Source organism: Candoia aspera, chromosome 4, assembly GCF_035149785.1.
Source record: "Candoia aspera isolate rCanAsp1 chromosome 4, rCanAsp1.hap2, whole genome shotgun sequence".
NCBI lineage: Eukaryota > Metazoa > Chordata > Lepidosauria > Squamata > Boidae > Candoia > Candoia aspera.
Window position 1 is genome coordinate 72,270,799 of NC_086156.1, and position 22,673 is coordinate 72,293,471.

The window sequence follows — 22,673 nt, forward strand, 5'->3', positions numbered from 1 at the left end:
ACCAACAGGAAAATTATTTTCCAGGATATAAAGAGGTGACAAGGCAGAGGACTAAGGGACAATTATGGATGGTACAGTTCTTAAGACACAAGTACTTGGTAGCAATCCAGATGTGGCTCATCAGACTTTGAGGGCTGAAGGGAAGAGAGATATTGGCCAAATGTACTTTTCTGTTGTGGCTGGATGATAAGGCCAGTTCTTCCCACAGACAAACTGGGGTCATTGCTTTAGGACACAGATGCTATAAAAAAGGAGAAAATTCTGAGATGATGATGATGACCAAATGTCAAAATAGCAAATGTGCTTGCCTTGTTGGGGAGAACCTGATATGTAAGCAACTGTTCAAAGTACAAAAAAGTCTTAATTTTGCCATCCCTATTGTGCTCTCTCTCCCCCCATTCATTCCTCCACTGCCAATCTTACGTAGAAGAAATCCAACAGCAAAATAGCAAAGTCACATTCTAATCCTGAAGGAAGGAAAGGACACCTTGCCTTTGAGGTGAGCAACTCAGAATAATACACACACATGTGCACCCACACAAAGATAAATAAAAGGATAAACTTTATCCTTTAACTTTAAAGAGCAGCCAGAAAAAAGAACATCTTCCTGTTGCATTAATGTTGACTTTGACCTGGGTACAGAAACCGCAACAGCGTTCAATTACATGGGTGTGGTTTACAAGGCAGTATGTGCAAGAAATGAAACCATGGAACAGGGGCATCTCCCTAGAAGCTCAGCTGTAGCCACAGGTTGGACCTCTTCACATACAGTCACATGAAAAAGTTAAGTACACCCCACTTTTTTTTTTTACTTTTTCAACATATTTCAGCATATAGATATTTGGTTTTCATTTCAACAATACTGATAAAGGGGATGTAATATAACAAATATCATGCACCATTTACATTTTATAGTCCAGTGTGTAATTTAAATAAAAAAATAAAAACTGCAAATTTTGCATGTGGAAAAGTACACCCCTACATTTATCACTACGGGTACCTCAAATACCTAAAATTAGAATCAAGTGCACCAGATCAGGTGCAAATGATTAGAACATTATTAGAGAGGACCTGGGAGGAACCTGTTTTATTTAAACTTCAGACATTAAGTTTGATTTGCTCTTTGTTGTTGAATTGTGTGGTATCACCATGCCTAGATCAAAAGAGTGCTCTGAGGCCTTGAGAGAAGGTTATAGATGACTATGAGCCTGGGTAGGGATTTAAAAAGATCACCAAACAATTGGACATCAATCATTCCACAAGCGGAATTTTCCAACAACTGCCAGCTTGCCCAGGACAGGCTGCCCAGCAAGTTCAGCTCAAGAGCAGAACACAAGATGCTGAAAAAAGTCTCTAAGAACCCCAGAATTTCATCACATGACCTACAGGTAGCTCTCAACACTACTGATGTCAAAGTGCATGAGTCTTCCATTAGAGAGAAGCTGCACAAATTAGATCTACGTGAGGTGTGTGCCTGGAAGAAACCTTTGTTGTCCAGAAAGAACATCAGGGCAAGACTAAAGTTTGATCATGAACACTCTATATAATAGTCTTTAGTTTTTAATTATTAAATTTATCATCACTTGGGTAATCAGTGTATTATTACAGTATTAGAGGAATCTATGTAATAGTATTATGTGATTTGTCTTTCAGTATACAGCTGTATTAATGTTTTACTCTGTTGTTTTTTTTAATTTGCTTGTCATTGACAAAATAAATACATCTATATATATATATGTGTGTGTGTGTGTGTGTGTATAGATATATCTACTATCTAAAACCCATCAAGATGCCGCGTGGTGATTTCTGCATGGAATTGTCAGCCCTCCCAGGTAAACCAGACAGGAAACATGACTAGATGAGCTAATTCTACTTTATTGTAAGGCTACATTAACAGAAACTTGCCAGTCTGAAAATGCAAATCTCCCACCCTCCCTATTTATCACTCGGGAGGTCAGGGTGGGTCTTTCCTAAGTTTCTTCTTTAGACGGTTACCCTTTCGGGGACTCCCTTTCCTTTTACCTGATTGTTCCCTAGGTGGCCTCTCCCCACACCCAGTCTTCCAAGGTCACCCTCACATTCCATCACAGGAGTAGGAAAAAAAATTCTCCCAGTTGATGTCAGACACTGTCAGACAGCTATAAGAAATACTTACTTGAGGTTGTTTCTGCCAAAGGGGGCAATATCAGGTTATTAGAGCCAAGAGTGCACTTACTTTTTCTACAGAAGGAAATGGCATATCTATTTTTTGTTGAATAAATCATTGCAAAGCCCATTTTTCATAGTTTTTTGTCAAATTGCATCACCTTTATCTTTCTATACTGTTTGAAAGAAGATAAAATATTAGTATGTCCACATATGTTAAAAAAGAAAAAAAAATTACATGGGGTGTACTTACTTTTTCAAATGACTGTACAATAACTTCAATTTCCATTTTAAGACAAATAGCCTGTCTCTTTATTGCCTCTACGTCAAAATACTCTATATCTGAGATCCCCAAAGTGGTGCCAGGGACTCTTGCACCTACCAAGCAACCTTCCCTTCCCTGACTTAAAAAAAAAAATTAAAATATTAATGGGGCATGCTACAAAGCATCAATGTAAACTGGCAGCTTTAATTTAAAGAGGGCCACAAAGCACTATTGGTTTCCATACACACATGCATATCCACCAGACCATTGCCTTCTGGGATAAGCTATTATATGCAAAGCGCAGAAATGGAACAAGAAGATAAGAGAAATTAAAAACCTGAGATAAGAAAAAATAAAATGTAGCTAAACCTAGTTTACACCAACATCATTCACTATGCCTCTTCGTACCTTCCAAGCCATCCTTGCCTCTATCATCATATCCACATACTGCTTCACGCACTCCTATTGTTCTTTATGTTTCGTACACTCCATTTTTGAGGCTCTCATAAACTCCATCTAGCCATTACTTTTTCAGTCTTCTTCCCAGTCTATTCTCCCTTAACATTCCTGTTTATGATTTGATCCTCAATCAGCATCTATCACCAATCCACCCCAACCTATTTCTTTTACATGCTTTTGTTCTCAATCCATTTTTGACTCTATCTCTTGTCTGACCCAATTCTCACTCCAATATAGCAGTGGACAGAAGCACATTCTTATACACAACTATTTTAGCTTCTCCTGACAAACATTTATTCCTCACAGCAAACCATGTATCATCCATTACTTTTCTGTGTTTCTTAAAATTTGTCCATTTCCCATCTTCAGACAGCATGCTATCAAGGAACACAAATTTGTTGACTTGTTCCACTTTCTTTGCCGCTACAGGTAGTCCTCACTTAATAACAGTAATTGGGACTGGAGTTTCCATTGCTAAGCAACACGGTCATAAAGTGTGACATCATGTGACTGTGACATTTAGTGATGGAAAATCCGGCACGTCCAGTTGCCGTTGTTAAGCGAATCACCACAGGTCATTAAGTGAGGATGTCACATCGTTGCCATCTGTGACCTCCTGCCAGCTTCCCCTTTGACTTTGCTTATAGGAAGCCAGCAAAGAAGGTTACAAATGGCAATCATGTGACTGCAGGACAATGCAATGTCATAATTATGTGTTGGGCACCAAGCACTCAGATCATGATCACATGACTGCAGAGACGCTGAGACTGATGTAAGTAGGAGGACCACTTGTAAGTACCACTCATTCAGCACTGCTGTAATTTCAAATGGTTGCTGAATGAGTGGTTGTTAAGCAAGGACCACCTGTACTGCTTTGCCCCTGGTTTCTTAGGCAAATTACATTTCCTTCAGCCTCATCACTTTGCCTTTGGGAAATGGATATGGATATTTATGACTAGTCCTACATATTATAATCTTAATGGCAAATTGTCCCACGGCAGCCATTCCCACAACACACTTTCAAAATGTCCTTACTAGCTCAAAAAGAGCAAGGACTACTTACTGTCTTATTTTAACAAATGTGTGAGAGGCAGACACTTGGCTTAATTGCCTCCTTTAATCCAGTATCAGATTGATCTTTCAGCAGAACCAAATGCCTCTGTGGCCCACTTCATAGGAAGCTCTTTGCAAATCTCAAATCTGTTTTGCTTCTGGTTCAATGACATATGAGAACCCAAGCAGTATGGTGTAGTGTTTTATGCAAACTAGGCTATTATGTTTGCTTAATAAATGTACATTTAACATTTCTGGCTTAGCATAGTATGCAAAAATTAAATGCAGATGTACTGAGAGTAAAGTATCAAGGAATTACTAGAATCACTCCTAGGTAAACACACAAAAGTTTTGAACATAACCCGGATTATCCCTATATGAAGCTTCAATCCAGCTTTCCTTTGATCAGCATACAGCGCAGATATAAACTGCAATGGAATATCATTCTATTCCACAGCAAATAAAGTTCTTTTCAGCAAGATTGTCAGACACGGGCAATTACCTTATTTGATATCATCAAGTTTCCATCTTAGGTGCTGTGCCACAAACTACTGTACAACCAAAAGTTTGTAAAGGACTGAAACTTACCAAAAATTAGACTGTAAACAATTAAATATACTTAAGTATTATGTGAGAAAACTTAAAAATCCTGGAACATCTTGCAAGGAATCCTACGATACACAGAGCGCTGCCTGCAGTGAAGTAATCGGCTGAGCTACCCCAGGCTCCTTTTCAGCAAGAGGAAAGTAACCTTAACAACAACACCACCTCGCTTTTTTTCAGCCCTTTTCTACAAACCTTCAACAAGTATTTAACAGGTATTTAACATTCAGACTATTACTTACCCAAGGAGCAAAAACAAGTTACCAGAGGACTTTTCGCTCCTGGCCATCTCCCTAGTTGGTTTTTTTTCCTTAGCCAACAGCTCCACCCAGCCCTTGAGCCCCCCCCCCCCCCACCTCTTGGGACAGGTGAAGCAAACTGGTCATTTGCATAAGGGAAGGAAGGGGGTGAGGCCTTCTTAACTTAACCCTTTCAGTGCCTCATGATCCATCAGCTCCTTTTTTTGCTAATGAATCATTTCTGTAAATTGTGGCTAGGAAGCAAGACTACCACAAGAAAAGAGGACATGGCTGGCTTTGGAGAGAAAAAGCAGAATGTGAGGCTGTAGCACAGTGCCTTCCTATGCCATAAATCTGGGAATAGGAGAATAGGTATTTCATACCCAAGGTTGTTGGTGCCAGCCAGGCAGGATCCCTGGAAATTTTCAATTACATTACATTACAAGTTAAAGATTAGCTGAAAGAATGACTGGAGGAAAGTGTGTTTGTAAGATTTAACCCCTCAAGGTCTGTTTCTTTATTTGGGGCTATTAAATCTGGGCTGCAGAAATGCCAAATGACCAGAGATGACAGAGAAGAAATACTATACCATTTTACCAGATCAGGCAAAATGCCAAATGGCTGCTGAACAAACAGCACCTCCATCTTCAACCTAAGCTTGTTTTGGCCTATCCAGACCCCAACAGCCTCCAGGACTCCCACATCTCAGTGTGACATGAAGTAGTGATGTATAATTACGTATCATCAGCATACTGACATTACTGCACCCCAAACTAACAGTTAACCTCCCCAAGCAGCTTTGTGTTTATGTTAAATAATAGAGATTGTTAAGCAATAAAGAGAGATGATCCCTCAGGCACCCCATGAATAAGCAGCTGCTTGGATAACCTCCCCTCTACTACCACTGATTGGTACTACTCACTCAAGAAAGAGCAGAACCACTGCCTTCAACTTCCAGCTTGCTCAGATAGTGTAGATACCATAGTTAATGGCATCAAAACCTACCAATACCACAAGGAAGGGAGCACTTTCCCCATCCAGGTCTGGACCATAGATTATTCACCAGGATGACCATGCACAGGTCTGATTCCTGACTAAAATTGGTCCTGATAATCTTCTTGTAAGCCAGTCTGTAGCTAGAGCCCCCAAAACTGGGTAATTATAAGGATTGCCCAGATTTAGGGAGGACCTTTTCATAAAGGGGTACACCACCATCTCCTTTAAGGCAGACACCATGACCACCTCTGATCTATCGCTTCATCCTCCCATGCTTTTTGAAGGAACCATGTGAGGCATATCAAGCCTACAAATAGTGTAGCTCATACTACCAAATCATTATTGTAGCTTTTATGGGTTGTGAACCAGATCCATTTTGCAAATAAGCCAAACCATCTCAGCAGCTGTTTGGCTTTCATTGGCTACTGTTGGCTGATTACAGTATTGCTGACAGATGGTTTCATTTCTTATGCAGTCTATCAGTGTGATACCAATGATCCTATGGAGACAGCACATTTGAAAATTTCTAGGTTTTGAATCTCTGGCTGTAGAAGTGTCCAAGATTCAACTCATATAATAGCACTGGCAGTAACAGTTACCAAAGCATTTGTATTCTGGTGTAAATGGCAATGTTAGGCTTCTGCCATAAGCACCAGATGAATGAACCAAAAGCTACAGCAGTGACACCAATTCAGTGTTCAGTTCAGCTGTTGAGACAGCCTGCTTTTCCTGTACTACAGAGTTGAGGTATTTGAATTCTTGTACTTGTTCTAATTGCACTCCACTTAGATGTATGACTACTGGTGAGCTATCAGTGGTTAGTATTTTTGTCTTTTCCACCCTGATGACCAGTCCAAATGGCTGTGCTGCATCCCCAGTGTCACTAGAGAGTACAGTATTAGTGGCTATCAACAAAAATTGCAATGTCATCTGCTCACACAAGTTCAGCCAAATTCAATTCCACACCTATTTGTGAAAACGTTTCTCATAACGACGTCTGCTATAGTATTGAACTGAAATGGAGATAGGACGCATCCCTGGAGTACCCCAGAGCAGACTGGGAAGCCCTCTGACAGTCCACCTTTGATGTGACTCCTGTAGGTTGAGTGATCATAAGCCTACTATAAGGAACCAATGGTCTTACCTGGATTTCCCTCAGGGGCAAGTGCTTTCCAAACAGCAGGATGATGCACAGTCAAAGACATCTGCAAAATCAGCCAGTACTATGATCAGTTGTTTGCCACATCAGATTTGTTCTTCCATTACTTGTTATAGTATAAATATCTCATCACAACCACCTCCATTTGGATGGAAACCAGGCTGTTATTTGTGAGCCTCTTGTTCTCTTTGCCCTTATATTCAGAGTTGGATTATCTGCATGAATATTTTACCAACTATGGGGAGCAGACTAATCCCACAGTAGCTTTCACACATGTGACTGTCTCCTTTTTAAAAATGGGGACTATGACAGCTTTCCTCCATGTGCTTGATATTTACTTTCCAGATGTCCAGATCAACTGAATTAGTGAGTGCAGTTGTCATAGCAAAGGCTCATCTCCTGACGTCAGTGCTTCTGCTGTGACCTCATTGCATCCAGCAATTTTGCCTTGCTTCAGTTGTTTTACCAGACAACCTGTGACCTGTTGGGTCATCGTTTCAGAGATATTTCCTAACCAGATTCCTTAATGCCTTCAGCAATGGCAGAGCTCTTAATGTACTGCCTTTACTGGAAAAGTTCTTAAAAATTCAGAGAGATATTCAGAGATGTATCTGCCTTGAAAGTATCCCATGTTGAACTGTATAGCACAAACATCAGGAGCTGACCACAGGAAATGTTTTATGACATTTTGTATTATGTCATAAAATGTTTTATGATAATTTTTATGTCATAACATGTTTTATAAAATTTGCCACATTTCTATTCCATGGGAGTCAGGGGTCCCAGATTTTGGATGCATTCTGTAAGTTAGCCAATTTGAGGTATCTTGGTTTGAAAATTGTTGCCCTATGATGCACCATTTTGCCCAGTTAAAGGTTACAAAGTATCAAAGAGACACAAGATTTTTAGTAGCACATAGATAGCTTCTTTGACCTCTCCAGTGAGTGGCACCTCATTTAGTATTGGTTCATTGTGCCGGCCTAACTTTTGGGGTGATTCTGCAGGTGGTATATCAGGTTATTGGTGGCTGTATAGTTGGTGAAAATATTATTTCCATTAGTTCAAGAAATCAATGCTGGTGCAAAGGTACCACTGCCGCTAAGATTGGTGTCATTGATGCTATATGTATGAACTCCAAGATATCACAATACAGTACAGTGTACAGGATTCTTGTTAGTGTGCAACTTCTTGCAATTCTGCAATGTTATCTCAGTGCTGTCTTTGTCCAATTACAGATTATGGTAGATAGCATTTTGGAGTTGTTGGTACTGAGATGCATGAACTAATTTACATCTCTTTCTTTGGTCAGTCATGTCCACACTCTCATCTGACATTCAGACCTGGGTGTGTTTCAGGGGACGAGGCAAAGAGACTTAGCTCATTCACTTACAGTTGTAGTAAACTGACTTGCAGTATCTCAATATTTTCTGGTTCTGCAAGCATTGCAAAGCAGTTGGATAAGGCTAGTTGAAATAGTTGCTTAAAAATAGGGGTGCCTGTTGAGACCATTCTCTAGGGCATGAGAGTTTTCCTTTGGGTGTGGGTCTTTTCAGCTGGAGCTGCCCGGTTGCATATACAGTACAAAATGGTGTTGAGACCCAAAGTCTGTTTCCTGTAGTACATGAATGTCTTTAAATGTATTATAAAGCAGTCCAGGTCCACAGCATCCTTTCCACAGAGTGCACCATGTAAGTCGGTGTTGTGTAGGATATTGGAATATGCTGTTTCCAATGATAAGCCCATTTTCTGCTGCAAATGGTAATAGATTTGCATCTGTGTCACTTAGTACTCCATGGCCAGAATTTCCAAGTGCTCTTCCCATTCCTGCCAATTTACCCTAAAACAGGCATTCAGGTCTCCTGCAGTGATGATCATACTACTGTGTGGTAGGGAGTCCAAGGAAGCTTGGAGCTGGGGGTTGCTTCATCTGAGTTCACCCTGTTGCTGCATAGACAATGACCAAGTGCATTTGAATAGTTTCTAATAATGTGAGCAGAGCAGGTTGACTCAAAAAAGATTGAAAATCCCTTTGGTCCATATGAAACCAATGCCTTTTGTGTCCTGGATAACTCCTGAGTAATATAATATCATCCCTTTTCACTGCTGGCTGTGGAATTCTGGGAATTGAAGTCCACACATCTTAAAGTTGCCAAGGTTGAGAAGCACTGGTCTAGAACATTGATTCACATGTTGCCTAAGCCAGGCAGTCACAGTTCTGATAATGTAGTTATCGATATTCTGAAATGTAATGATCTCTTTCGACTGGCTACCACTGAAGCCAGTATGGACATTCCAATGACAAGTGTCAGCTATTTATTTGGTTAAGCATTTTCCACTGTTCTTCTTGACCAGTAGCTAACTTCTCATTAGTACCCTGCTCCTGGTTATCCAACAATGCCAATGCATCAGCTGAAACTCCAGATGTGGTAGCATTATTAGGCAAATGTTTCTGTCCCATGGTTCTGTAGATTCATGCCTCATTTTATGATCTTTCAGCAGGGGATTAACCATCCCCATTTATCTGTGTTTCTGACTGGCATATAGACATGTTACCTTCTGCTACCTGGAAGAAGGCAATGGGAAATCACGCCTATGTTGTTGGTAAGAAAACTTAATGGATGGGTTCATGAACCTACCAGATCACTTCAAACAAGACATTATCAATGTCTTTATCTCCTTTCAGATAGCAAGCTTACAATCCTCAGGATATTATGTCAAACACCTGGTCCATTAAACTGCTTGGCTAATTTTTAAAACTGTACTTTGTTTCTTTAATGATTCAAAAATCTATCCAGAACCTTTGGGACAGGACAAGTTAGAAGCTGAAAGAAACAGGGTAATTAAATGCAAATCCTCTCAACCCAAATATTCATCTGCAAAACAAATACAATCTCTATTCCTCCCATGCAGTTCTTGTGGTGTTTTGGATCCAGAGCTAGATCACAAGGACAGTCACCTGAGAGGAGAATAATTTGGCATCTGCCAATTGCTGCCAGTTATTTCAGCCCTGGCCAATGTCCCCTCAGGGTGTGGTCTTTGGTATGCATTCTTCTCCACCCTCCTATTTATAGTACAGCCAAGTAGATTAAACTGACAGTAGTGCACCTTAACAGGGGAATGACTAAAGACACTGGAATGTACCCACCTTCCCAAGGACAGGACTCCTGAGCTGTTTGAGAAGCTACATGACAGGCAGAGGTGGGAAAAAGAAAAGAAAAGCAAGTGCCACTTTCATTCCCCATAAGCATCTCCTTAGCAGGAAATGTGTTTCCTGCTAAATTTCTGCCTAACATATTGCTGGGAATAATGCAAGAATTTTGCCAGAAGTTACAGGGAGGGAGGGAGGGAGGGAGGGAGGGAGGGAGGGAATATACAGGTGTATGTATGGATGTACACATACACACACACACAAACACTTTGTTGTTTGTTCAGTCGCTTCCGACTCTTCGTGACTTCATGGATCAGCCCACACCAGAGCTTCCTGTCAGTCGTTGCCACCCCCAGCTCCCCCAAGGTCAAATCCATGACCTCTAGAATGCCATCCATCCATCTTGCCCTTGATTGGCCCCTCATCCTTTTGCCTTCCACTTTCCCTAGCATCAGGGAAAGGGTGTCCTGTCATCTCATTATGCGGCCAAAGTACTTCAGTTTTGCCTTTAATATCATTCCCTCAAGCGAGCAGTCTGGCTTTATTTCCTGGAGGATGGACTGGTTTGATCTTCTTGCAGTCCAAGGCACTCTCAGAATTTTCCTCCAGCACCACAGTTACACACAGAGGCTCTAAATCAAAGCAAGGATCTATGCCTGAAGATCTTTATCTTTTGTTTTTATTTGCAAGGAAAAAACCCTAGAAACTTCAGAACTGCTGGCATTGAGAAACCTCTTCTTTAAATTTTAACACATCCAATCTGTGGCTTCTTTGGGCTTATACAATATGGGATGCAAGATGCGAATGTTCAGAATTCCAGAGCTCCCTTTTCTTTTCCAGGGTTCCAAGGTAGATTTCAGGCAGATTTCAAATCAGATGAAGTCTGGTTTCCTTAATTACATGCTAAAATGTCAAGTTAGGGCCCTGCTGGATAGTCGCCTATTATTCTGCCTGGGTGGGGCTTTTTTGTGTGTGTGTGCTATCTTAAATCCTTTATTAAAATGAGAAGTGGACAAATCTATAGAGCAGCAGGTGGCAGCTGTGGCCAAGAAGGCCTTGGCCTGAAGGCCTTCTTTCCATGTGCCAGTCATGCCCATATCTAGTCCAGGAGGCCTTTAAGATAGCCACTCATGCTTTGGTCATTTTGCAATTAAGCTAATGCAGTGGGGCTGCCCTTGAAGACCACTCAGAAGCTATAGCTGGTCCAGAATGTGGTGGAATGGGCAGTGATGGGCAGCCCATCGCATGCCCATGTAAACCTCCGCTCTGTGAGTTGCACTGGTTACCATAATCTACCAGGTGCAATTCAAGGTGCTAAAACGTCCTTCGTGGCATAGGGCCTGTTGTGAGGGACCACCAATCTCCTGTAGTTGCTGCTTGTCCCGTATGGTCTAACAAAGTTGCCATGCTTTGGGTCTCACCGATTAAACAGTGTCACCTGGTGATACCTAGGAAGTGGGCCTTCTCTATCATGGTGTCTGCCCTGTGAAACACCATCCCAGCCAAGATTTGTATGACCCCCACCCTGACGCTGTTTATGCGAGCCCTTAAAATCTGGCTCTGTCCCAAGGTCCTGCGTTAGAATGGGTAGTAGCCCCTTTTGTAGGATCTTTTGTTTGTTTAATTGATGGTTGTTTTTCTCTTGCTTTCTTTTGAATTATATATTCTGCTTTTTTAATGTTTTTACTATTGCATTCGCTAAGTTGCCCAGAATTGTATAGAATGGGGCAGTCTATAAATTAAATAAATAAATAAATAAGGAAGGAAGGAAGGAAGGAAGGAAGGAAGGAAGGAAGGGGGGATTCCCTCACTTCTTAATGCAAATGGTAGGAACAAAAATCATGGAGTGAAAACACTCATATAAGTCTAAAACTCACTCCAAATGCTAAACTAGCATTTGATAGTGAAATCAGCTGTTTTTTGCAATGGGCTAGTATTATGTTTGCAGGAACCTGTGTGTGTTTAATGTAGGCAAACATTAGAAAATGGTACACAGTTTTCTTAAGCTCTCTTATCCCTCCCTTCTGCCCCATAAACAGATCAAGTATTAGGGAAATACTGCCCCCTGCTGGGGCTTAAGTAGTAGGAAATAATACTACATGCATTTTAGCACAGGTGCTGTACTCCATTTTTCTGGAGCTTTCACTCTGCTGCTTGGGAATTTTAGTTCCAACATATCTGGAAGGTGCCAGGTTGCTCTAAACAATATTTTTCTAGTATTGTTTGATGTGGCAATCCAACATGCCTCACCATGGTAAAGAAATACTGTACTGTATGCCTGCTACTGCATACTTATAAAATATGGGGTATGATCTTAAAAAAACACAACCCATGGCTCATCTGGACCAAAATCTGGACCATTCTACTGTAACTTATGCATGCTTATATTTAGCCACACCAAAAAGCAATAAAGGCTATAAAATAAAAGTGAGTTAGAGGCTAGAGGGATGACAATAGATCTGTTCAGAAAGGCTCTTACTGAAACAGAGATAAGAAATTAATTTACAAGGGGTAATCCTTCATTTTAGCCAGTGTATAGAAATTATGTTTCAATTTAGTCAATCATTTTTTTAATCTACTGTAAGAGTGGATGGATCTTATATATTGGTGTAAAAAGGTAAAGGCTGCCTCAAATTGAACTTAACTCCTGGGGAATAATGGACTGTGGACTGTGGGAATAATGCGGAAGGGGTTTGCCACTGCTGTCTCCTAGGATTTTTTTTTAACTTCCTAGTCTAGTTTACAGCTGAAGTATTACCTGGTGGTCTCCCATCCAAGAACTAATTAGGACTGACCCCCTTTAATTTTTCAAAATTTACCAAGGCAGTGTTAGCACTGCCACTTGAGCTGGGAATATACTGTGATACAAATATCCCAACAAGGTGTGTGTGTGTATATATCTCCTGAAAAATTTGATTCCAGTAATATTTCTGCCACATTGCCACACAGTGAAAGTGAAATATTCAGGTTCATACTCTGACCTGTGACTTGACTGGTGACTAAAAAAACAATCTTCCACCAGGTCAGAACTGTTTATGGCACTCACTTTTTATTTTGCATTTGCTGAGCATGCACCTTGACTTGCTAAAAGTATCTTCTGATAACATCCAATTTTCCTGCTAGTCAGAGAATCAGTAGCAATTAAATTGGCTGACATTTTCTAATCAACCTACGCAATCCAGCATTATTCACTATCATGTTTTCCCTTGCCCCCCCTTCCCAAAGAATCCTTGGAATGCTAATAATTTTCAGCCTTCGGGAGACAGGTTTCAGTGACTTCCCTGCATTAGGAAGAGGGCTGGATGGCTTACAGAGTATAAACAGCACACACCTTGTTTCCCAAGAGCCATTTCCCTGTTTCTCCCCCAACTCTTTCTACCTAGTCCCTCCCTCCCATCCATGTGTGTTTATATCATGGGAAGGAGGGAGGGAAGGTTGTAGGTATCAGAGAAAGATGTGCACTGCTTTGGAAGGTGTTTAGGAATTTGTCAGGACACAATTGTAGCACCTGTCTGCCACTCTTTAAAGCAGCCATATTGATTCTCTGAATTGCATGGCAATAGTCAGGAAAAGATGTGGCAGCTTTAAAGAGTGGTATACAGGGATATTCATACTCTGAAATGCCTTTCTGAAATTGAATCAGGAGCACTGCACAGATCTAGTCCATACATATAACCAACCTAATTTTTGGACTTCTTCCCACCCATTTTTGGAGTGCATCCTTAGAGCAGTCTCTCAAAAGCCCTATGGAAGTTGCACGCTCTTAGTCCATTAAGATCCCTTCAATGGCATCACCCAGGGGTAAGTGTGTGTCAGATGTCATGATGCGAACCCAACCTTTTTCTACATGTGTCATGATGTCACAGGAATGTCTCAAAGTGGCATGTTGCTGGATCCTCTCCAATGCTATGGTGTGGTTCAGATGCTAAGCTAGCATTTTTTAAACCATGGGCTGTTGAACAAAGGAGCCTGGCTCATACATAATAGTATGCACTAATGGGGGTGTTCACATGTATACTAAGCCAAGAAGAACCAAAATACAGGCCAGCGTAGCTTTACATGTACTGTGCACTAAGAAAAAGTAAAGATTCTCAATAGCAACAAGGATTGCCAGCTAACTAGAGCAAGAATCTGGTTGGCTCATGTGTCTTCAAACTGCAGTTGATCAGCAAGAACCTGCTACTCAAGGTATCTGTAGGCCAAGCTGAGCTGTAGGTCAGGTTGCCAATGGCTGGGAGTAGAGCTGTGAAACTAAAGCTGGCAGGAGTTTCATTTGAAGTTACACATCGTTTATTATGTGAACCTCAACTGCTCTGCTCACTTCTCTCTTGCACTCTGCAGATTTCTGCCTTTTCCTGTTGGTTTGCTTGTGTCTGCATAGAATATGGGAATTGAAAGTTATTCAAATCACACTCCCACTGCTAACCATGAGAACCAGCCCCTTGATTAGGTCAACAGGTACTTCCTTTACTTTCAGTATTTGTCCCAAAGTGATAGGTTTACATGGGAACGCCTTTGGTTTTTCTCCCTGACAAGTTGTTAGATATTCTGAAAGGAGCATTCTTATTTGTCTGTGCTACTAGGATTATCTCCAAAACTGCTAAATTGTTCCTTGATATATTGTCTGGATGGATTCATTAGGCTGAAATGTGGCTGCCTAGTATGTTGTTTAGTATATATCAGTGTTTCTCAACCTTGGCAACTTTAAGATGTGTGGACTTCAACTCCCAGAATTCCACAGCCAGCCATGCTGGCTGGGGAATTCTGGGAGTTGAAGTCCAAGTTGCCAAGGCTGAGAAACACTGATACACACACACACACACACGTGTGGGTATGTGTGTGTTCTGATACTGCACACCCATATATAAGAGCTGGAGTTTGCATTGTGATGTTGGACACTCATTTCATCATTCTGACAAACCATCAGATTCTGAGGCGTAGAATCCCTCCCTTTCATGTACCATCACCAGGCAAAGGCTGTATTTTGCCCATGTTATGAGTTATTGAATCAATACGATTGCTTGCATTTGTGCAACATACTGAGCCATAAACTAGCCTATCATACTTCACCCCAGCCCAGTCTATTGTGCGGAGCCAGCTTGGGTTATCAAAGGCGAAAGTTGAGCTGTCATTTATGGTTGTTGAATAGGTGTAAATAATTATACTCGGTTATCTTTTTCAGATAATACCACTTTGGAGAGTAAGTGAATGACTTTATGTCAGAACGTATGTGGGTACATAAATAACTGAATGCTTGTAGTAAGACTTCTCCTTAATATGATATTTTCCAGTGTCAGGCATTAGGGGTTTTAACTTGGGAGTATTCTACTTCAAAAGATCTCCAGTCTGAAATGGCAGAATCTGAGACAAACTAGGCTAAGGTATTTTAGCAAACTGAGAATATCAGTTGCAGGGAAAGAATAGTTTGGTGAAGTTATCTGGAACCGAAGCTGAGATCAGAATGTCTTTCAGCAAGGAAAAAGTGATTCTGGGGGAAGTGGCATCCCATCACCAGTAAGGAAAACTGGGGATTTCAACATACCCTTAGCAGGGATCCTACCAACTTGACTGCAGAACAGTGAACTCTGGGGAAACCTGCAGGTGGTGAGGCTAAATAATAAGCCAGAGAAAAAGCCAGAAATTACAAATGAGTTGTCGTCAACATGGCTAGAGCTGCCCAGTATGGTTTTTAAGCACCTGCCATTTCTAGTCTCACATTTGACAGCCTTCCTCAATGTGACATCCCCAGATCCAATTAATCTAAAATTCCCATCACTCTGCACTATAGCCACGGTGTCAAGAATTATGGAAGTTGTAGTCCAGTGAGCTCTGGAGGGTTCCAGGTATAAAAGTCTTCTCCATACTAATATCTTCCAGAATCTATTGGATTACAATTCCCATAGCCCCCCTGTCTTGGAATAAGGGGATATGTATTCTAACACATCCAGGAGATAGGAAACACAGACCTATGATAAGAAATTGTCAGAGTACCTCTTTGGCCCAGGGTTCCTGCCTGTCCTGTTTCACTTGGTCCTTTACCAGTTTGCAGATGTTTTCAGAGCTGTTTTTCAGAAGCGGGTGAGGGTGAGCCCATGAGGCAGCTTTGTACAATCCAGAGTTCCCCACACCTGCCTGGCTGGGAGATGTGAACCTTGCCAAGTCATCCAGGGATACAGCAGGCCTCATGTGGTCAGCAGAATGGCTGTGACCTGCCAGAGGAGGATTAGAGTCTGTGGGGTAAGGAGGCTTAAGGGAACTGTATGAGGCACTGAGAGGGGGCCATGTGCCTCTCACTGCTCCAGAAGTGGGTAGAATCTTCCCATTATCCTCAAAAGACGCCACTGTTTCTACACCTAAGGAGCTGGAATGCTGCTGTGAGGTATCTGTTTTGCATTCTTGAACAGCTGTCACAAATCGATATTCATACTCTGGCAACTGATCACTTCCAACTGCAATGGAGGTCCCTAAATTGGTAGTCTCCAGCCAGGTTGTGGGAGTTGGCTTCTCAGTAGGCGTGAAGGGGCTCAGCTCTCTGACGTATTTAGCTGGGATGTAAAAAGGCCGGGAATTTTTGCTCTTCCTAACGTGCCACCAGTGGTCATTGGTTCGCCTTAAAAGCATGTATCTCTCATTTGGTTTGATTGTGATAAGTTGACCATCCTTGGAGGTGTATTCAAAGGCATATTCCACCAACACGTATGTCTCCTCCTCTCTGCCTGGTGACTCCATCTTTAGTGTCCCAAAGTGGCTTCCAATGGGCAATTTATTTCCCTCTGGAAGAAGAAGAAAAATATTTGTCAAGCAGGACTGTACACAGGCCTGTGCATACTTAATCTGAGGAGAAAGGATAGAGTTTGTTTTTGTGACAGAATTCTGCTGTTCAAATAAGTGATACACATTCACTTATTTTTGCATCATTATTCTGCTCATCCTTGATGAGTTTTCCCTAACCTAATGCTCTTCAGATCTATAGTTCCCACTGGTAATTTGTTCTAACTTTCAGTTGCAAGCTACACAATGCATAGTGGGATAGTTAATTTTCAGCCTCAAACAATGCCAGTGGTACAGAGTGACTACACATCTGTGAAGGATCAGGTTGGCTTGAACAGTTTGTTCTCTACTGTCATTGAATTAAGAAATTGCCTTTCACTGATCTGGTTCAGAGATGAATCTGAGGGCAACTGCCAAACCACAGCTTAGTGATGCCTCCTCATGCCATCCCTGGTTAATGGTAAGCGTGAATGAGCATTACAACTGAAATGGCCTAAGCATAATTGCAATTAATCAGTAACCAACTGTTTGTTATTGTTCCATGAGAAATTGCTACCCCACTTTGGTGCTCCAGAACTAATATTGTGTTCTCCTCTTCTGTGCAGACTCCCCTTCCTTCATGGTGTGATCTCAGGGTGCCTCTATTTCTCATTTTGTTTTCTGCCAGGATTGCTTTCTCTTCCTGCCTCTTAACCAAGACAATATTTTTGCGGCTGCAGATGCACAGGACTACCTCTGCAAAATACTGCTGGGGATGATGCAGATAGTTCTGTCACATCTGTGCTTTCAGGGCAAAGCACGTGGGTTCAAACCACTTCCACTGTACTTGTAATGTCTACAGGCAGACAGGATAGGCTGAGATGGTTCTCACAGGCAGCAGAGGCTGAGTGGGGTTGTGGGGATGGGGGACTGTAAGGAAGTACTAGAGAAGAAATCTCAGGTTGCTCCACAAACTGCTCTGTGTGTATTTCCTATGTTACTGGCTGCCTCAGTTGTATGTGAGTAGGGGGGCAAGATGCCATTTTGTCCTCCTCACACAGCAAAATATTTCTGGTCTGCCCTGAAGTTCTGTTTTGTTTTCACCTTTAAAGTAGGTGAAAGTAGCCCAATCTGTTTATTTTTTCCCCTCCTAGCATCTCAGACATCTCCCTCCCTGCCTGACTTGTTCTTCTGCTTGTACTTTTTCTGCCAAGCTACTTCTGATGCCTAGAAGATGCCTTGCTGCAATTCATTCATTTATTGAAGCTGTTTTGGAGCAGTCTTTCAGATCTCTAGCTGGTTTGCAAAGAGATAACAAATAAATTCTTACAAGTGGATATAATCTAAGACATAAATTACAACGGCAAAAATGTCAAACGTCAATGAGCAGGAGTTGGAATTCCTTCCATATAGATTTTCTGATCATATAGCCATAATGTTCTATGGTGCTTAAAATTAATTTCTTTTGGACTCTCCTCTTCACCAACTGGAGCAGGGGTTTCTGACATTGGCTGGGCTGAGTCTTCTTCTATGGTCTTGCATGCCAGAATAGAACCAAGTTCCATCTGACCCAGAAGTTTGTTTTAAACTCTGGCTGGCTAGATGCCAGTGGAAGTTCACAAGCAAGATAATGAACACCCTTAGTTTTTCCATTTCTTTTTAAAACAGAGTTTAGGATTGCAAATCTTCTGTGCATTTTTACCTATAGAATTTACAGCTACCACATGGTCTTTCTTGTCACATTCACAGTAGTAAACATGTCCTTCAATTATACCTATGAATCAAAAATGCCAAAGATATATACAGTAATACCACGAAATGTTTTATTATACTTTGCATTTTATGTTGACAATTGCCATGAGCTGTTAACCCCAAACCGAATTAAATATCCTGATTGCTCTGATCAGTTTTATTTCAAACATTTACTTTCAGATTCAAGGGATTCCAGTTCCTTAAGTGTGCCCAAATTTTGTCATGTAACATGTAAGATGTACAGCAGTTTGGCTGATCTGCTTATCTAATTGGTTACTCAATATCACTTTTATCTATGAAAGGTGTTTTATGGATTAGTCATTGGCCGTAGTAAAGATTCTTCTTCATTCAGGAGGAGAAACAAAATAGAAAGAATATACTATCCCAGAAAACTTTTTTCCACTCTTTTTCTCCCAACTGTGTAAAACACTGAAATAAACATTGTGAACAAAAAATTAACAAAAGTTTATTATTCTGCTGTTGTAACTTCTCTGAGCTCAATGCATAACGTTACACTTCCCCACAGGCTAAGGCTGCTGATAGCACCAGACTGCTTTCCCTGTATTTCTTAGTTAGTTTCATCAACAAATGAAGTGAAATTGACTAATGTGAGACAGAAAACACTTGCCTTCAAATGGGGAAATTAAAAAAAAGAAATAGATCCATGTTGCTAGGATAAAAATAAATTAGTGAACATGCTCAGGCTTGAAAGTTACAGAAAATGTACAGTCATATACATTTATTTATTCCCTTGCTTTATGGTCTACATGCTGATTCCTGACACACAATTTGAGTAACTCCTGAGAGAAATGCTTTTCTTTCCCAATCGAAGATCTCACAACTTTTGTCCTGGAAAATGCAGCTTCTACCAACCCTGGAATCACTTATTTGGAGGAAAGATGGTCTTCATCCCCCTCAGTAACATTTCCCCATTATCTGTGTGAACCCATTATTTCCCAGGAAAACCAAGCAATTAACCACATGTCTGGGCTCCTCATTTAGCGGGGAGGAAAAAGTTCTCTGCACATGTACAAAGACACTCCCCTGGAAGGCTGGAATGTTAAAAATCTATCAGGCTAACCGCTGGTGCAAATTCAGGTTTCTACTCAGTACTTGACCAACAATACAGCTACTGCACTTGGCCCAGAATAAAGTCTGTTGCTCACAGTAAAAGAACAAGTAGTACAGAGAGGCCATGCCTGAGTATAGTACAACAAGGTTTGGTGCTCAGGAACATGCTTCCCTTGGCATGATGAAAAGTACGATGATGTATTATTAAACCAAAAGCCATGCCACCAAGAACTATTATTTAGTTCTACCGTTCTCAAGCAGGGGCCATATGGCTCCCTTGGGGCCCTAGGATATTTCAAGAGGGTCACAAGTGAAAAGCTTGTAATGGGGGGCCGCGGCATTTGCCAAGGGGACTACAGAAAAGCAAAGTGTATTAGATGTTCTGCAAACACTGTCTTTATTATAAATAAAAGCGTATGTTCTGTTTATACAGTGTGTAAGTAGCAATCCTTTTCACTGCTAATGGGACCTGGACAAGGGCCCTAGGAGAAAAACAAGGTCGGAAGGAGGCCATGGGTGCAAAAAGGTTGAGAAACACTGATTGAGTCAATCAAGTGCATAACTATCAGTGGCTACTAGAAAAGAGGGCTTGGAGAGGACTTTCCAAAATGTCTCTTCTTTCCAGACTTCAGGGAAAAACTTCCTGGGAAGGACTTTGGTTTTCTAACTTGCTGTGGTTGCAATTGTTGCCTCACAGCAGAGCTTGAGGGACTGTGCTCTGATCAACAGATGCACCTACATTTTATTTAATGTTTCCAAAGAGCAGATAGTTGTTTACTGTATCTTCCACCTACAGTAGGCGCAGCCTTGTTGCTCCTAATAGTTTAGAGACAGGGAAAACGGAAGCCTAGCCAATCTCTCAAGGCCTCAGGGCAGTCCTGTGGCTCAGCTGGGATCTGAATCGTGGTTTCATTGCCCTTCGCCCCACTGGGTAAATCCCTGACACTCCAGGGATTATATTAGACAGGGCTTGTGGGTCAAAGAGGGCAGACTTTCAAACCCTTCATCTACTCTAGCATGTCAAGTGAATGTGCTGGGGACTCTCCTGATGGCAGAGATTAGGAGAAAGCTGTGGGCAAGCAGTTTTCCAACCTTTTTGGTGTACTTCCCGCACTGGGCAAAATTCCATTTCTCCAACCCACAAAAGAGGCTTGCCCAGACAAGCACAGAAGCCCAGAACCAAACATTCAGGGGCCAATCAAAAGCTACAGCTAAGATTCCAGCTGTTAGAGCAACATTTTGGAAAAGGAGACCCCCAGGACCAGTTTCCCATGTTGCCAGATTCCGGCCTCAGCTGGCCTTCCTTTGGCCTGCCCCACCTGGACCCCATCTGTGCCCCTGGTTTTACCTGCCGGTTCACATCTTGCCAGCTTTGTCTCCTGTCTCCGGCCACATACTCTGTCCTGCCTCTTCAGGTGTGGCTCTTCCTTGTTGATTGTGTCAGGAGCCGCATCAACCCGCCTGGACTTGTGTGTTTGGTCTGAACCTGCCTTTGGTCCTCCTCTCCGATGTTAAACTCTGTGAGGATCGGTGGGGAGGAATATCTCAAAGCGAGCGCTTCGGCTTCCTCAAGAGAAGAGATTGGCAAGTTAAGAAAGCAGCAAAAGCTGTGCAGAAAAATGCTCAGGCAGGACGCTCTCCCCGCCGTCTTTCACTGTTGCAAGCATCCTGAGGTGCGGGGCCCTCGGGAGGATCAAAAGTAGCCCATCCTGTCCGGAACATCACTCTGGACTCCAAGGGAAGCACTGATGATAGTCCTGCGTGACAAAGTCAGAAAAACACTGCTGAGGGAAAAGAAACATCAAGGCACCCGGAGCTCACCACACCCTGCTCTGGGCTGCCTGTTTCATTCAGGTCACGTCCAACAGAAGCAGGTGTTTCCAGCCCCACAGATTTAGACCCCTTGCATTCAAGCCCAAAGTGGGCAATTTGGTTTCTCCCACAAATACCTCAGCTAGTTCCCCTTCTCCCCTGTGCCCCTCGCAGCCATGAAGGGGTTGAGTGCCTGAGAAAGCCCGCAGAGTGAGTTGGGTGTTCCCATCAGACTGCACTGGATGGAGGAAGGAAGCTTTCCTACTCAGAGGAAGTCTCCTCCAGGCAGCGGTGGGGCGGGGGGAGGCACTGTTTAGTGGGTAGTGACTCACACACGGAGATTGTCTGTCTGCGTGTGCACGATTTCCATCCGCCTCAGTATTTCATCTTCCCTAACCTAGCCTGCCTCCAGTCACAGGATCCCAGCATGGAATGAACTGTCCTGGGGTCATGCAGCTTTTCCACATTCAGAGGACTGTATTCGCTTAGCCAGAAATGAAAGGAAGGCAACCAGCTGCCTCTCGGGCTTGTTATTGTTACAGGACAGTTCCCCCAGTGTTTTTGGAGAAAAAGAGCATGTGCAGGGTGGGTTTTTACAGTGACGCACAAAGCGGTCCCATTCTGGTAGCAAAGGCTAGATATTTTTCCACCTCCGTTTTCTTAGCAGTGTCTAAGACTGTGGATGTGTGGAACGGGCTATGACTGTATAGTGGAACGTTTTGTATTTATTCATTTATTTCTTCAGCTTTTCCCCCCCTTTAATCACTCCTCTCTGTTCCATGAACACTCAAGCAATCTACAGACAAAAAGAATGAACTGTGTAAGGCAGCCTTTCCCAACTTGGGTGTCTAACCCAGACTCCTCAGTAACGGCCATGCTGGCAGGGGAATATTAGCTGACAGAAACCATGAAAAGTTCAGATCCAATCTCCCTGATGGCGACATCTCTTCTAAGCTTACTGAAAGAGAGAATGGGTGGCTGGGGAATTCTGGGAGTTGGAAGTCCACACATCTTCAAGCTGCCAAGGTTGAGAAACACTGCATTAGCCTATAGAGCTACTTTATCTGAGCTGCAAAAAGTTAAATTGTCTGTATCTCTTTGCTGCCATCTATTGGGTATCTAGATGTTTGCAACCTAGCTGTCCTGGCCCTACTTTAGCAGTCCTTGGAAGCCTGCTGGGAAGGAGATATATGAAATTGGAGGGTGGAATATAAATTAAAT

At 42.1% G+C, this 22,673-nt stretch overlaps 1 protein-coding gene across 2 annotated transcripts in view; it reads right to left on the reverse strand.

The window, feature by feature from the left end:
• Positions 1-21,191, reverse strand: part of ARHGAP27 (Rho GTPase activating protein 27) — a 42,125-nt gene extending 20,934 nt beyond the window's left edge. Inside the window, exons 1-2 of one of the 2 annotated variants that reach the window (XM_063300502.1) lie at positions 20,989-21,191; positions 16,059-16,840 (exon numbers count right to left, since the gene is read on the reverse strand). In XM_063300502.1, the coding sequence (XP_063156572.1) occupies positions 16,059-16,796 (738 nt within the window). In that variant the 5' untranslated portion in view covers positions 16,797-16,840; positions 20,989-21,191. The remainder of the gene's footprint in view (positions 1-16,058; positions 16,841-20,988) is intronic. The other variant, XM_063300501.1, reaches the window with a different exon arrangement.
• Between the last annotated feature and the right edge of the window lie 1,482 nt (positions 21,192-22,673).